Genomic DNA, 18342 nt, shown 5'->3' on the forward strand with positions numbered 1-18342 from the left:
GTGAGCTTGTAAGTTAATGAATGTCATGTAATAGCATGTAATACACCATACAGTTTTAGATCTTAACAAATTTGTGTTGTTTACACAAAGAAGACGGCATATAAAATGAAAACTCTAAATATAGATATTATACAGACATTAGATTTTCAAGGTGAGTAAAGAATAAATGATATGGAACCCTCCTGTGGTATTTGATGAGTTTCAAACTAAATAAAATTCACTGCAGACCAAAAGCCTCAAACAGTACATTCCAAGAAAAGGTAAACAAAAATCAATATACAGGTTTTTGTTGTTATTATTAAAAGTCTAAAAGTATGTTAAAAACTGTATATTAATTCCACCCAATGTATGTTTTGCAAAGTTTGTGTAGACTATTACTGAATGAATCAGAAACATTTTATTCACTACAGATTAGCAATAGGTGCAAACATAATTAAAATGGTCTTACATAGTATCTTGAGTTGATATTTGACCATCATAGGGCTGGCTGAATAATGAAATACCTGGAATGAAATAAATAATTATCAGAGAATTCTGTTCACAAAATATTTCTGTATGCTGCAGAAATTCTTACATCGTTTTCTGTTCCTGAACTTGACAGCTTCATTTGCGTAATTCAGAATATGTTTAAATGGTTGATTGGCAGATTTCAAGAAATAAAGTAATCAGCTATCACTTATGAAAATGCTTTAAGATAAAAATCATAATCAATACAAAATTCAGTACATTTACACAATGAATATCACACACACTCATTAGCATTATATAAAACTACAACTAATATATTCACTAGTTTTGCATCTGAATTCTAAATAATAGAACTGAAAGGCAACTAGGTTATTATTATTATTTCTTTTTCATTTTCATTTATAGTAACACATTATAAGAATACTATTATTTACTCAAGTGTTCTTTTATGGAAATATAAAATAAGTTTTGTTTTCTTTTTTCAAATGAATACATGTACAAAATGATTTCTGTCACCCATTTCAATGAGTCTGTAAACACATTGATTCATCTATATCATTTATTTCTGTGTTAATAGCAGCCATTTTATTTTCCAGTTTAAATTTATCTTTATCAGAGACCATCAGAGTTGCATGCCAGATAATGGAAAGGAGGATGCTTAAAATGTCACTTCTACCCGCTCTGATTAAACTACGCTTGGCCTTTATTCATATAATCAGTACAAAAGCATCTGCTGAGTTTTCATCCCTTGTAATTAAACTGCTGTGCTGACAAAATCATTTATCTTTTTGAATACCTTCTGCAAGAATTTATTTTTAACTAGTCTACTTAAAATGCCCTATAAAATGGTTGACAAATACTATGCTCACAAAGGAGAAAGATGGGGAATTTGACCACTGCATGATGGAAAGTTGTTCAAATCCCAGTTATGCAAGTCAGCATCCCTCAGTAATGCTTTTTGTGACCATTTTTTTGTATTCGTTCACATTATCCTTTCTCTGTTGTTGTGTACTGATGGAGATAGTACGTGAAAGTTGGGGAATGTAAGTGTCTCCCCTCACAAGCTAGGTGAAGCAGGGCTTGTACTCTACAATAACTAACTAACTAACTAAATATTTAGGTGATTGCTGAAGACGGTATTCAATGCATGCAATGTGAATATAATTCACTGGGACTTGTAAATTGTCCATCAATCAATCAACATGAATCCAAAATGCTGAATGTATTACAAACAATACTCTTCAAGACAATTTCATAGGTTCATAGGTTCATAGGTTCATACTAGACTATCTGCCCTGGGGCATTTATAAGCCTAGCCTGATTGTGTTTGGCTTACGTCACCCCTTGATTTGAGTATACTGTGCCCTTTTTAAAGTTTAGTTTACTGTGCCTCTTTCTAATAGTGACACGGAAGTAATCCCCGGGACAAACCTACGATCCCCCATCCACTCATCAAGATTCTTCTTGAAGAGAGTCAGTGAGGTGCTCTACCTAACATGAATTGGAATTCTATTCCAGAGCGAAGGGAGCCTCTGGGTTATGAATCTGTCCCTCCAGCATGTTCTATTTATTTCTGTGCTGAGGTTCAAGTCCCTCGAGCACGTGGCTCTAAGGGATTTAGATTTACTGAGGTGGAGCATGTCCATTAATTCTGGGTTGGACATAGCTTTATATGTCAGGCATAGATCGCCTCAAAGTAGGCGGTATGCAACTGAGTAGAGCTGGAGTTTTTTTAACCGAGCTGCATATGGCATCTCTTTGAGTCCCTTGATCCTCCTGGTGAGGAACCAGATCATGTTAATAAGTGATTACATATTGTTAGTCACGAGGAAAATTATTAAAGTATATCTAAAAGACTTTAACATAATGTGACCACTAGAATATGATATGTATTTTATGTGCAAGCTCCCATAACTGCATTATACATATTGCATTATGCATATATGCTAACTTAGAGATGGCTGTATTTCAGAAAAAGGGGACTCTCAGGCTTAGTGTGCATTCTCTTCTTTCACATTTGTAGTTCAGCAGTTTCAAGGAACTCAGTTATGACTTTTGAACTTTCTACTGGCCTTCTTTAATTAAATGATCTTTTACGAGCAAAATCGTGAAGTGAATATCACAAGTAACGAGGAAGAATGATAATTGATTTTTACTTTGGATATGCCTCTGAAAATATTCAGCATAAGTAATAAGAAAAGAACAGTTATCACTGCAATTCTAATGGAAACTTTCTTGCTATTCTCTTAATAAGGTACTGCATGAATAATTGACCTTTTCTTGGTCAGGGATACAGTTGCAATTTCTAAATGCAATATGAATGAATTTCAGTCAACACATACACACATTCACGTGAATGTGCGCGTGTGCGCGAGCAAACACACACACACACACACACACACACACACACACACACACACACACACACACACACACACACACACACACACCAATATATACTTTTTATTTTGTTTCATATTTCTATGTAGTATGAGTTATTGGAACTTCAAGCTGTCAAAAACTTATCACTGCATGTGGCTTCCACACTGGCCAAATAGACAAAAGTACCAAAAAAATCTATTTTTAAGATATAAATTGAATTAAATTTGCACAAAAACATAATCATGAAGAAAAGTTTAAAGGCTTTAGTGTAACCACTTGCAGACTATCATCCACTGTACATCTCAGTCTCAATCTAAAGATAAATATAACCTTTAACATAACCTAAACCATGAAAATTACTATATCTCTAACCGTTAAGTTTAGTTTCAATCCAGACTCCAGCTCTGACCCTATGATCAGTGATATTTGCAAATGTTACTTACAACCAATTATCCAAATGCCCTTTCATTCATTGTGCATTTGACCAATCTAAATTCAGCCCAAATGTATAACTGAGTAGACTTTTGATAATAATAATAGGTCTGATCGCCAACAATCCATTGTGTGGCAGAATGACATATCTCCCCAACTACCTGTCTTTATAGGGGTTCCCCAAGGATCCATCCTTGAACCCCTACTCTTCTCTATTTTCACCAATATTCTAGCCTCTGCCACCATCATGGCACATTCATACAATACGCAGATGACTCAATCATCATCTGCTCAGCCCCGTCCCTACCCAAACTGCAAAAAGTCATAGAAGAAGCCTTTTCCTCTGTTGAAACTTGGTTATCCAATGCCCAATTAATACTTAACTCAAACAAAACTAAACTACTCATCTTCCAACCCCCCAAACATACTCAAAACAACTCTCACTTTAACATCACAGCAAAAGACAACACCACTATACACCCAAAAGAACACACCAAATTGCTAGGAGTGGAAATAGACAATAAACTAAAATTTGACATTCACATATACATGGCCATAAAAAAAGTCCACAAAAAACTAGGAGCGTTATAGAGAAATAAGCAACTTCTCACCAAAGCAGCAAAGATTTCAGTAGCAAATTCCCACCTTATCTCCACCCTACTTTATGCCTCTCCAATATATACCAACCTAAGGCAATGCGATCTAAACAAGCTAGAGACCTGCTACAACAAAATCGCCAAATTTGCCACAGGGGCATCCTACCGTAGTCACCACTGTCTCTCACTTGCTGAACTGGGCTGGCTTGAACTCCCTCACCTCCTTCAATGGTATCAACTCTCACTCACCCACAAACTAGTAAACCATCCACTAAATGTCCCATCCCTCCAGAATCTACTCCAACCCTATCGCACCACCAGACCACTAAGATCCAGCAACAAAAATCACTTGCAGGTCACTAAAGCCAATAACTCTGCTGGTGAAGCACTATTCTCTTGTGCCATAGCCAAATTATGGAACTCTCTCCCATCCACAATTACCTCCGTACCATCATGCACCCACTTCAAAACTTTACTAAAAGCACACCTAAAAACATGCTGGCTATGCCCTTGCAACTCCCCCTCTAATATCACCCAACCCATCCACCCACTACCTTTCTTTCCATCCCACTAACTACCTTGATTATAGCTAGCTCGGATGCTCATAAGCCTACTACTTATTATACAGCAGGAACTTCTTACTGTAACAGTTGTTAATGTCTGTTATGTACTTTGCTTATGATAAAGATTCTAGTTGTCTACTGATGTACTATGTTCTTCATCTGTAACTATGTTTGTAATTGTTAATTGCTATGTTGATCAAATTGTTAATTGCTATGTAAATCCAATGTAACTACTGTCTGTATATTTTAACTGTGGAGCTTTTCTCCCCGGGCCTCCGCTGAAAATGGACCTATGTCCAGTCGGACACTCCCGGTCAACAAATGTAAATAAATAAATAAAATAAATAAATAACAACAACAACAACAACAACAACAAGAAACAATAATAATAATAATAATAAAAGACAGCAACCACCATAACACTCAAAACTACATCTCATATTATCTCAACTGCCAAGCCCATAAGGCGTAACACCACACAACCCAATATTTTGGTCATAGAGGACTCTATTGTGAGACACTCTTATGTCCCTCTCACCAGGCTGAATAAGGACAAGGTCACAGTTAATTGCCTGTCAGGGGCCAGGATTCATTGGATCACACAAGCACTCAGGACACTAATCCGCAAGTACCACTATGACCCTGTCATCATTCATGTGGGTGTGAATGATGACCTGAGAAGTACTTTCCTGGACTATATGAAGAAAGACATTATCTGAATATGTGTCTCAGGTGGGTATGAGTCTAGCACTGAGTAGCATTCTACCTTCTCCAGTGATGATGTCACAATACTAACAGAAAATGATTGACTTAATAATTGACTGAGCTACTAGTGTCAATCCAAGAGGGTCCAATACTTGTCAGACTGGGGGGACATGATTGATAAGCCATGCAGCTTTGCCAGGGATGGTATCCACCTGTCACTGCTAGAGTTTCAGATATTGGCCAAAACATTATCTTCCCCAATAGTGCCTTTTTAGACATTACCTAACAGATAAACCTACCAACATAGCAAAATACACTCACAATAAACTAAAGGTACTACTGCTGAATGCTAGGAGTCACAACAACAAAATACACTCCCTGGAAGCAGTCCTCAACCTGGAGAATGCTGACATATATGCAGTCATGGAGAAATGGTCCTAAGTCACAGAAAGCAACTCAGCAGTGCAAGACAATAATGTCTTTCACACTTTTTAACCACCCACTGCACAAGAAGCACAAGAAAAGAACAAAGCTGGACGTGTATCTGTATACATAAAGGATAAGCACACCTTAAGAGTGGTCAATCAATATGACATGCTTGAGCCACTCCATGTCTGTCCAACTAACCATAGGTAAAATCCCTCACCATATCCTCACTAGCTACAGTTCCGACATCATGAACCAGAGAAAATCATATCTCATACCTGTATTTACAAGAGTCGTTTACCATTCAGCCCAATATTAGACCCACGGGCAATTTCAACAACCCCTCCATTAATTGGGAAACATACACAACCCCCAACATGTATGCTCAAAGATTTCTAGAGTTTGTCAATGCAAATGCCCTGGAGCAGCTAGTCTGTACTCCCACTAGCGGTAGAAATATCCTAGGCTTAATACTCACAAATATGGGGAAGCATTGCACCCCCAAGTGTAATGTTCTCATGGGTTAGATGAAATCACAAAGTGGTCTCCTTTGAAAAAAAATATAATGATAAAACTCCTATCAAACCCCAAAACCATTAAGAACTTTTCTAAGGGAAATTACCTCCAATTAAGTGATGGCATAGCTAATTTCCAAGCTCCTTCAAACCCAGAAAACACTGAAGCCAACGCTGAGTTGTACGCTAAAAGCCATGTGCAACCATATAAACAACTACATAGATACTGCTTGTACCAGACTGGAATAAATCTAGGACAAACTGCAAAAACAAGCCACCCTGGTGGATCCCTGGTATAAAAAGACTATACAACAAAAGAAAGAAAATCCTGTCTAGACCTAAGAGGGAGCATGCATAACACAGTGAAAAGCCCATCATTAGTCTAAATAAGCAAATCAGGGGACTAGTCAAGGCTTCATAAGTGAATTTCAAGGCAAAAATAGCCTCCCAGGCTAAAAACAACAATAAGGCATTTTTTAGTTAACAGCCATAAGGCATTTTTAGTTAACAACCATAAGACATTGTTTAGTAACAACCATAAGGCATTGTTTAGTTAACAACCATAAGGCATTGTCTAGTTAATAACCACAAGGCATTGTTTAGTTATGTCCAAATTCTTAAGGGTAACAGCCAGCAATGTGCAGAGCTAGTTGTAAGTGGCTCCACCTGTACCCAACCAGAAGATATAGCTAATCTGCTGGACAATAAATTCAGCTCAAATTTTACCCCCCCATCAACTCCAGTTACCCCCCCAAGAAATACCCTCCACCATTCCTCTACCAGTTATCACATAAGAGCTAGTTGTCACTGTGCTCTTCAGTACTACAAATACAACATTGATGGGTCCAGACAATATCCCAGAGTGCCTCTTAAATAGCTTGAAACATGACCTACCTGGCAATCTAGAATCCCTATTTAACCCCAGCCTCCAGACAGGCTTTGCCTCTGAGGAGCGGAGGACAGTAACAGCTGTTACTTTGCATAAAGGGAGATCATTAATGGACCCAAGAAATTGCAGACTCAAAAGTTTAACTAGTCTCATATGCAATGCCACAGAAATAATTATCATGGACTTGATGAACGGTGACACAGGGAATCTTCAAATATTGAACCCAACCCAATTTGACTTCATCAAGGGCAGTTCATGCCTGGTCAGTCTGGTGGACTTCTTTGAGAAGGTCTCTACAATGATGGATGAGAGTAAAACAGTGCATATTGCCTATCTGGACCTGGATAAGGCATTTGACACAATTCCCCACTTGGAAGTTATAGACAAACTAAAAATGTAGGCATAACTCCCTACTTCACTAGATGGATAGCCATATGGCTCAAGGACAAGACCCAGGTTTTCAGAGTATGAGAATCCACATCCAGCAAGAGGTCAGTTACTAGTGGAGTACCACAGGGTTCAGTGCTGGGTCCTCTCCTGTTCAGGATATACTTCTCTGAAGTCAAGGCTAATGTAGAGGACCTTTGGGTGACCAAGTTTGCTGATGACTGCAAGTTGGGGAGAAGTCTTTGAAATCCCCTAATGATGTTGTTATCCTGCAGAAAGGTATAAAACAGACAAATGATTGGTGCCAGAGCCATGGTCTATAACTAAATACAAAAAATGCATAATTATACCCTTTGGGAAGTCCAACACCCTTACAAACTATAATATTAATAGCACACCCCTAAGAGTGGATCCAGTGGTAAGAGATCTAGGTTCACAGATTGACAGTAACCTGAACTTTGACCACCATGTATCCACAGTGGCAAGGAAGCATAGCTTATAATTAAGGGCATGGCATGCAGAACAAAGGGGGTTATATTTCCACTGTACCTTGCCCTCATCAGACCAATTATCGAGTACAATACACTATTCAGCATGTACCTAACCAGGCACCTGAAACAAATGGAGTGGCCTCAGAGGTTCCTCTCCAAAAAAATACATTGTGTAAAACACATGTCCTATGCGAAGCGACTAAAGGCCCTATTTCTTTATTCTGTCTCCTATTGACTATTAAGGGGCGATCTATGCCCAACCTACAAGTCAGTCTCAAATCCAGCCCTGATGGACATGTTACACATTTGCATAAAGCATGCAAGAAGATTACCAAATCCAAGGGTGATCTGAACCTAGTTTGTGATGTAAATAAGATATGCTAGAGACAGATATGTGTGTCAGAGACTACTCCTCCTCTAGAACAGTTTCTTTCCTTGACCCTCTTTAAATGCAACTTGGACCAATGGATGGGGAAACATAAATTCAGTCCTGGGGTAGTGTCCATGTCCCTTATGGACAAAGGCAGTCTGTAATATACTCAAGGCTTAGGCCACAAAATTCTCAGAAGTGTTGGCACAAATATTAACCATTCCTGACCCCCCCTCAGGTAGCATAAATTGGGTAAATTTCGGTATCAGTGGCAGAAATCTAAACCATCCCTTATCCCTGGGTAAAGCAAATAGAGTAAAATCTGGTAATCAGTGGCAAGGCTTGTAATGGCTCTCCAGTAATTAGCCTAATAATCACCTATGAACATATTAACCTGCTATGCACCTTTCATTATATAATCACCATTTGCATCTGCTTGTGATATACAAATTAATGCTTCTACAACATAGTGATAACCCCAAAATAACTTTTACTATTTATCCACAGCAACGTCATCAATTTATTTCAAAACAGTGCATTAATGCACAGAAATACAGATTACTTGAATAATACATTAGAGAGAAACCCATCCTCTTTGATGAAGTTTCATTAGCACATAATTTGACTGCTTTGCTTATGAGTAAGTGATGTAGCACATGTACATCCAACAAAAGATGTTATAGTCTGGGTAGTGCTCTACTCACCATATTCACTAGCATTCTCATGATCAGGCAAATTGGCTCTGAGTATGAAATTGCTCAGGCTGTTGAGGTATGCTGGCATGCTGTGATAGCCTTCTAAGTTGTACCAGACCTGACAGGTGAGAAATAAGAATAAACATTAAAGAGTGACAATATGCTATGCAAATGCTGTAAACAGAGTCATATCGATGAACTAGAATTAATTGCCTTGTTGAGGTGTAAAACATTTTGACTTGGATCACAGAGGTGCCATGTGTCATGTTTTTGGAGTTCACTGATGTAATGCTTGAACTTGAAGTTGCACATAAATATATTAAGGACTAGGAAGTTATTAAAATCTATTCTCTGTAAGTAATATGCACTAGCAAAATTTAAATAGCTTTAAACAAACATCTTTGCTATCTAGTATTCTCCTTCATTACCCAATCGCTATACTGTTATGATGCCATTAAGGCATGAGAGTTAGCAGTGGCTAGTGTTTCTCCCAGCCAATGATGTAGACTCTGCTCTTTAGTCTACAGGTCTGTGAAAGTATGACCACCACACACACACACACACACACACACACACACACACACACACACACACACACACACACACACACACACACACACACACACACACACACACACACACACACACACACACACACACACACACCTAACCAATCCTGTCTCTCTAACTCACCTAATGCTACCTCCTAGGCAGTTATATACCCACATATACGCTCATACATATAGCCCCACAGTGTACACACACATATTCACCTCCTAACCCTACCTTACTGCTAAAATCCCCTGTACTTACTTCTATCTCAATGGCTGTACACACCCTTTTGCCTGTGTTTACTACTGTTCTGTGACAGGAGTGGCTGTGCTAATCTCCACTACTGAAAGAGTCTATGAATCACTCAGCATGCACATGCCTTCCTGGAGGCAGTTCCAGAAGGAGAGAGAGAGCTTATGCCTCTCTTCCAAACTGCCTCATTACAATATAGCATGGCCAGGGAGACAGACAGACAGACAGACAGATGTGGTGCTGCACTTCTGCATGTAAAACCACCCTGTTACGGCTGTCAATGAATTTGAATGAGGTATGCACAAGGTGAGGTAATCTTTATGAATTCAGCCTAATGTCTTTATTTCTACATAGCTTAAATGTTCCTTGTGCTTTTGCTGATGCTTGCTAGGGGAACTAATGCTTAGTTCAAAAATTAGCGTTTATATACTCAACCTTTTTTCAAAAAAGATCAATAAAATAATCAATAAAGATCAACCGCAATTACCTGTTTTTTACTGAACATATTTGTGGTGTATATAGTTTTATTTTAACACTTTCAGTATAATTTGTATAGGCAGACTGTTTCATTATATGCTTAATAATAGTTGTCCCAGGAAAAGTGATGCTAGATCATAGAAGCCTTAAAGCAAATGAGAAATTATGCCAGCATGCTTTTTATTCTGTTAGAATTTAAGACTAGTTACTATGGTATTATTGTTGTAGCTGTCTCAAATAAAGCATATAGAAATTTACCAGATATTACTTTCTCACCTTAACTAGGGTTCTGTTTGCAGGTACTGGGTTAATGTCGTTCTGCAGGGAACTAGGAAGTGGTAAACCAAAGCTCCAGCCTCCATATCTACAGAATAAAAGATGAAAGTTTCAGAGTGCACACGTAATATTATGTTGTAATTTCAAAACAGGGTCTTTGACTGCTGTCTTTCAAAATTACTTCAAACCATTAAACAAAACTAAACACACATTTAGCCTGACATAGTTCCATGGGGATCTTATGAGAGCAGATACTGAAAGCAAGAAGTAAGAAGTACAAAAATTGTGCCAAGTGAGTTGTGGACCAAAGTGCCTTCTGTTTTGTTTAGGGACAGTAACAGAATACCCTTATAACATCAGATAATTTTAAGCAAGTACAGTGCACAATGTCATAGTGGACATTTTTTTTCACTAAGCAGAAGTAAAACGGCAAAGCAGGGTGAATATTCCCTACAATAAACTTCTGTAAATTGCTAACATATAAAGAGGACATCAGTAGTTTTACACAGTCACAGTTAAGGGGCCCATGGAAATATAGACAAGAGAAAGTAGTGTGGAAAATATACCAAGCTAGTATGTATACAATAAACATATACCATATATATTGTCATGGTATTGTTACTTAGAAAATGTAGTACAGCCTCACGCAAATATCTCAATAAGCGCCAAAGTATAGACACAAACATATGCAGACACACATTTCTTTATGCAGCTTCTACACACACACACACACACACACACACACACACACACACACACACACACACACACAAACACACACACACATTTTACTGCTTTTGATTTTCAACCATTTACCAGCTTGGTATCTTTCAATATGGTTATGATATTATACATGGTAGAACATTCATAACAGCGAAGATGGAAGGTTAAACGCTATAGCTATCTCACATAGAATATATGTTATACTTGGAAGGTATCATATATGGACAAGAATGCAATATGTGTATGACAAAATATTTCTCATACTGAAAGCTGTAATCAAGTGACTGTATATCAGCAGTTGGTCTTATCCACCACAAAGGAGTTTTCTTTGGCGATCATTCTCAGAAGCAATAATACAGCCTAATGTTTTTGCTGGTCTATACTGGATCTTGTAAGAACAATTTCATTTTATCTGTGCTTGTATTATAAGGCTCTAATTATAAAACCAATGTACAGTAATAAAAGTGTATAGCACAAATTTACTTTACAGATCAAAGATTTCATAAGTGTGTGTGTGTATACATATATATATATATATATATATATATATATATATATATATATATATATATATATATATATATATAGTGTGTGTGTGTGTGTGTGTCTGTGGGTGTGTGTGCTTAAGCTTATGTGTGTGGGGTTTTGTTACAGTGCTCATGTGTGTATGTGAATGCATGTGTGTGGGTGCACATGTAAACATCAGTACATGTGTGTGTGTGTGTGTGTGTGTGTGTGTGTGTGTGTGTGTGTGTGTGTGTGTGTGTGTGCTTAAGCTCATGTGTGTGTGGTTTTGTTACAGTGCTCATGTGTGTATGTGAATGCATGTGTGTGGGTGCACATGTAAACATCAGTACGTGTGTGTGTGTGTGTGTGTGTCTGTGTGTGACTGTAGTATGTGTGTTTTTTTTTACTATTTCTGTATTTAATTGATGCCTAAGTCCCTGCCCCTGATTCCTCCACATTAAATTTAATCAGTTGGTGAGTCTGGCATCATGGTTACGGTCTTCAACTCACAGACACAAGACACAGGGTTTGATTTTGACCTCAGATTATTGACTAGGCTTAACATGGCCCTTCAGGGCAGTCAGCCTTTTATGAACCCATGAATCTATGAAGTGTGTTCTGTAGGTATTGTACTCACCCTTTTTGGGTGTTTCTCCTTTCTTTAAGGTTCTGCAAGCATTAAGTTACTATATTCCAGTAAGGAGTGTGTGGTGCAAAAACATTGTTGCAGACTTGAGTTTTTGCAGAGTGGTGTTCTCAATCATTTGGATTAGTGGATTACTCTCTAGCTATTTGCAAGATTATCTTTCATATCTATAATGTTTTTTTTTTTGCATGTGTCTGCATGTTTGCATGCATGTAACTGTTACTTCACATTTAAAAAAAATATAAATTCAAAATCTGACAAATTCTAAAGAAGAGCTACATTAGTAATTGTTATGGAAAATTTGCTTATAAATAAGTAATATGTAGGAGAAATATTAGCAGTGCACAGGAAATGCAAGCAGATGTGAAATAATTGTATTCTAAAGTGTTCTTTATTTTGATAGTGGCTGTTTTATGTGTCTGATTAAGAATGAATTGAAGCATCAGAATAACAGGTAAGCAATCTAATGTAATGAGAAGGCAGATTGGACTCAGCAAGCTGTACCGTGTATGTAGGAAGTTGTACGTAGTTGCCATTAGATATCTCTGCATGTTGTATCCGCTGACATTATACATCTTTTGAGAAGAGAAGGCTTGCATCTGTTGTGGGGAATAGTCCACTCCTGGGCAATACTGCAAAATAAAAATGAAGGCACACAAATTGCAATCAGTAATCATTTTATTTGGCAAGAATTTGACCACACATATTTGACAAAAGCTTGAGCTTCCTAAAGTGCAATTCATATAAATGTTTTATAGTTAAATGCTACCCAAACATACACTAACTTTGCAGAAGAAAACTTTCAAGGTAAAACATGTATTTTTAGATTTAATTACTAGGGAGCCATGTATACTGACAATGATATTTTCCTAAATCTAGGTGCATAGCAAATTTAGTGTCTGCAAAAATAGTTGAATCACTTCCACAAGATATTAAAATAGCAACACTATGAAAAGGGATCTTTGTACTTAAGAGTTTTGCTTTACAAGTGCAGTTATGGTTTTACTCCTGTAAAATGATTTCAGTTTTCTTGTTGACAAAGCATTTTAATAATGAATGTTTATGACCCTGAAAGTAAAGTGCTGGCATGTACAGAAATGTCAGATCAGATGTGGCACAGTTTTTACACACATCGATTGATGAGTATTTTACAACCATTTTTAGCCAGCTAAAAACTGAAGATATCAGCATGTAGTAGGAAAGGAAAGATTTTTGGGTAGGCTGTGAAGTGCTGATATAGCCAGAGTGAGTACAGAAGGGTTTTAGGGTTCAAAATATTAGCTGTGCCAGCTTTCCTTTATAGTCTATGTATTATGGTGATAAGTAAGGATATCAGCTCATTGTAGAAACAGACCTTTTTCTACACATCAGTGGATCCAGGGAATTAATAGGAACTCAAGACAGCAACAAATAGTTAAAATCCCATGTTAAAAATGCCATGAACAGAAAAAGAATGATAGACTACAACACAAGATGCAATGTGAGTTCTCAAATGGATTACGCTATCCAGACAGACAGACAGACTTTATGGGCAGTTCTTTGTTCTCATAAAGATATTGTCAAAGTATCAGGGGATATGAGTGTTGCTCTGATAAATAAGCAGGAATCTGTCAGTACAAACTGTTTTATTTGTTAAATAATGTACAACAGAAGAAATTTATTGTCATAAGGTTAAAGCTGTTTACCTGTCCTCCTCATGGCCTAGGTTCAGTTAATAGCCCCAGTACCTGTGAAGTAGCTAAAGGGATATTGTTTGGTCTGTGTATCCAGAATCCTGTTTAGGTATCTCACTTCAAGGATCAGGGAATGAGACACTGATTTCTGATGAAGACTTGGTTTACTGTTACTGAGCACCCTCTTTATATATGAGAGACAGACAGACATAAAGGAGAGCATGTGTTCCATAAAGTATAAGCTTGTTTGCTGCAAACAAACCTATCCTATCAGTTTATGGCCAAATTGTTCTTCTGCTGTTCGGATTTGGTAGAGTAGTGCTAAGATCTCCAACAAGGTTGACATGCACTGAACAAACATGCCACCTCTGTGCATTTCGAGATTTGCTAATATGATATACTACAAAACACAATACTGTAAACTCCACTGCCTCATTGAATGATCAGCCCTGCAACCAGGCTTGCCTACCTACAGGTCGGTATATCTGGTAGAGTCTGATGCCAGAAGGAACACCATCAGCTAGTCGTTAAATGTCTCTACCACCCTCACAAAAACTGCAGACCTCCTGGAATATATTTCTTCAAATTTCCCAATGCAAACATGCTTTGTGGGAGACAGCCTTCAATGAGACAGTATGTGACCTTTAAAATAATCTCCTCAACAGAGAGGGATGGTAGAATCCCAATTATTTACTGGGTTGTATATAATGCTCATGTTATGCTGGATAACAAGAGCAGCTGTGAGAGAAAAACATAGTTTTAACAAGTGATAATGCTGTCCTTGTTTGAACTTTAGTGCAAATACTGTGATAGATCCATCCCCAGATTCTCAGTTTCTCCATAAACATAATATAAATAATTGTCTGCACCGGTACTACAGTCCCATCTGTGGCTGAGAACTAGTGTCGATAACATTTGATTTGCTTTCTTGGTGCACCATCAATGGCACTAATGGAAAATGCCTAAGGAAAGTAAGGTAGCCCTTACTATAAAAATCAAAACTAAACTGAAGACCCTCTCACAATTACATGCAGGAAGTTCGAAAGTACAAAAGCTGCTGTGCTGTGTAATATACTGCTTTTGAAAGCAGCAACCAATTATTGTTAACAGTCATATTCAGTCTTTCTCTTACTCTTTTTGGGGCATCACTATTTTCTAGAGCAGTGATGGCGAACCTATGACACGCGTGCCAAAGGTGACACACCACAACATTTTGGGTGACACACCAGCGTTCACCAACACCCAAGTTACCAAAGAAACTGAGTGAACAAAAATACAAGAAATATGTGATCCTGCACTTATTTATTAAAACTCAGCAACAAAAAAATAAATAATTGATGTTAATCAAATCAAATGCTAAGCGCTCCATTTTTTCAGTTCAATTCAAAATTACTTGTAAAAGTAGGGTAATTCTTTTGGTGCACTATTTTAAGCTCAATTATCAGTGCACATATTGTTTTCTCTATTAAGTCATTGATTTTTCGCCAGCAGACTCAAGATAAGCATTTTCCAAATTTTTGACAAGCAAAGTCCAAAAGGTTCACCATCACTGTTCTAGAGAGTTTCACTTTTTCATTGCATGAGAGACTAAGAATCTTTTAGCCTTTCACTGTCAAGCTGAGCACAATATATCTGAATTAGTTATATGGAGAACTGTAGAACTCAATAAAATGGATCTTATCTTACCGTTTGCAATAGCTCAGCCTCTATGAGTTATGATATTTGTTATACCAGTATTATGACTTCTTATTTGAAAAAGTATACCATCTGGTTTAAGGTTCCTCTAAGAATTCTGAAAGTCCTTTCCATTTCTACCAGATGCCTGTTTTGATCTCCCTAATGTGTTTAACACTACCCTATGCAAATGAAAAAATTGGGAAACTAAAAGCACTAAACTTCAACATAGATGTAATTCAATGGGTAAGACATTGGTTAAGCAACATGACACATTGAGTGTGGGCAGGTGTTACCTGTCTGTCTTGATGACAGCTAAAACAGTTGTTCCATGGGGCTCTGTAATGGGGACACTTATTTTTGGACTTTTTTTCTCAGATGTGAGAATGGCAATTGGGCTATGGATAATTAAATTGTTAATAATTATAAACTGGTAGCATAATTGCTTGCATAAAAGATACTCATGTTGTTCAGGATGGTCTACAAAAGACACACATTTTGCAATAGTAATGACCTCCCTTTTGCCATTTGCATTGGCATACAGGGATAAAGATTTGGCTATGAACCTGGTGATACACTTAAGAATAGTCATCAGGCACTTGCTGGATCTGGCATGAGGGAAGCGATGAATGAAGAAATGGTATGGCTTAGCCAGTTTTCCTTCTTCAAGAGGGAGGCTGCAGGGTGCATGTCTGGGTGCTTGTTGCCATGGCAAAATCCCAAGAGAATGTTGGAGGTCATGCAGGGGGTGATGGATTCAAGTTTGGGGCAAAGCAGCATTGAGAGGTTACATTAGCCATAGAAGTGAGTGACATAACCTTGCTGGTATGCCTATTGCACTCAATCCCTAGGGGTGATATGGAACAGCTGCAATCGGGGTACAGGCTTAGCAGAAGTCTAAAGCCTTGATGGATGCTTGGATAATAGCCACATGATCATAACTCACCCCAAGGGAATAAATAAATAGGTTTATGGAAGCTGTTGTCCTGTAAGAAATGAATGGGTCAGTAAGTCATGGGGTTGGCTGATGGCTGAATGTACACAAAATAAGAGAAAAATGAAATGTTCTTTCAGTATAATGTCAGTAAATGTATCATCATGATACTTGGCAAAAAGGACATCAATTATGATTACAAAACAAATGCTCTAATCATAATGCTGCATGGTCTACCATCACTGTTCTTCAGGCATTCCCTCTTATTAAAGAATTAGGACAATGCTGGACATCAATTTAAACTTTGGCCAGTGTATTCTTATCATTACAGAAAGGACCTCCTACCACTGTATGCTTCACTGTTCTAAATCATTAATAGTTATAATGCTCCATTTTGTACCCTGTGAACAAGTCACCTGAAGAAGCTTGAAAAGGTGCAGATTCCTTGCTATAAAGATCATATAGTCAGAAACATTAAACTTTCAGAAAAGTTTCAGGAACTGCCATCATTTTCTGTTTAGGCTACATAGAGGTGACCGCTGCCTGATCTGTAAGGCAATGCCTTATCTAGTTCAGTTTGAAAGCCAGTGTCTGTTATGCACTAATGTGTCAGGTTATATGAAAATAAGCAACCTAATTCTAAAACAACCATCAAATGAAAACAAGTGTGACACATGTATTATACAGTGCTTTCCAAGATTGTGGAACAAGCTTCCACCTAGGATCAAAAGTTAGCCATTAACTTTCTTCAAAAATTCTATTTATGTATCTGTATCAATATCGGTATATATATATATATATATATATATATATATATATATATATATATATATATACATATATATATGTATATATATCCAAATAACCTTTTCTTGAGGCACAACATGACCGTAAGAAGATGACCTTTTATTAAACACACTGAACTGAAGACAAAAACAATAAAAACATCCAGTGAGCACTTTCACATTCTCTCGAATGCTTCATCAGACTGTTAAATGAACTAAGCCATTTTCACATTTAAATACCTTTGCTGTTCCATCATCCACCAGTTATTATTATTTCTTACTTAATGACATCAATGCTTAATTAATTGAAATCTTCTAGTTAAAATTCATGTTCAAAACCATATTTCAAATAATTCTCCATATTAAAGACATAGAAATAACGAACACCAAAACCAAGTAAAAAATATATGAAGAGGATCACCAAAGGAACACTGCAGCATTAAATCCAGAAACATTATTGAAAAATGTTAAGCGCTTTCGTCAGAATCACAAGACTTCATCAGAACAAGAACATACAAAAAATGCCATATTTAAATACCCTAACCCTTACAGCCATTGGTTGACAAAGCAAACATCATTTCCTGTAAAATAATTAAGCAGCTTAAAAAGACAGTAACACATAATCACAGTAACTGCCCACTACAACATACCAATTGCCACATACCAACCACATAGACATTAATATATTATGTATTGAAGTATGATTTAAAACACATATCTTGAATAAAATCACATAAAAAAGCTGATTTTAGTTTTAACACAGAACTAATGGATAACTTGTCATTGAGCCCAGGTGGTTGACATGCATTTAATTTAATCTGCCACTTGAGCTCTAAATATTCAAGGAAGTCATCGTCGGGCCCCCCTCGTGGACCCAGGTCTACTTGTTCAAGTACAAAAAATTGAAAATAATGTGTCGGATGT

At 37.3% G+C, this 18342-nt stretch overlaps 1 protein-coding gene across 1 annotated transcript in view; it reads right to left on the reverse strand.

Moving 5' to 3' along the window:
• Positions 1-18342, reverse strand: part of ABCA12 (ATP binding cassette subfamily A member 12) — a 793480-nt gene that overhangs the window by 190032 nt on the left and 585106 nt on the right. The window contains exons 57-60 of the mRNA XM_044075367.1: positions 12857-12984; positions 10477-10564; positions 8929-9037; positions 449-503 (exon numbers count right to left, since the gene is read on the reverse strand). Coding sequence (XP_043931302.1) covers positions 449-503; positions 8929-9037; positions 10477-10564; positions 12857-12984 — 380 coding nt within the window. The remainder of the gene's footprint in view (positions 1-448; positions 504-8928; positions 9038-10476; positions 10565-12856; positions 12985-18342) is intronic.

Source organism: Protopterus annectens, chromosome 6.part1 (genome assembly GCF_019279795.1).
Source record: "Protopterus annectens isolate FY-2018-M chromosome 6.part1, PAN1.0, whole genome shotgun sequence".
NCBI lineage: Eukaryota > Metazoa > Chordata > Ceratodontiformes > Protopteridae > Protopterus > Protopterus annectens.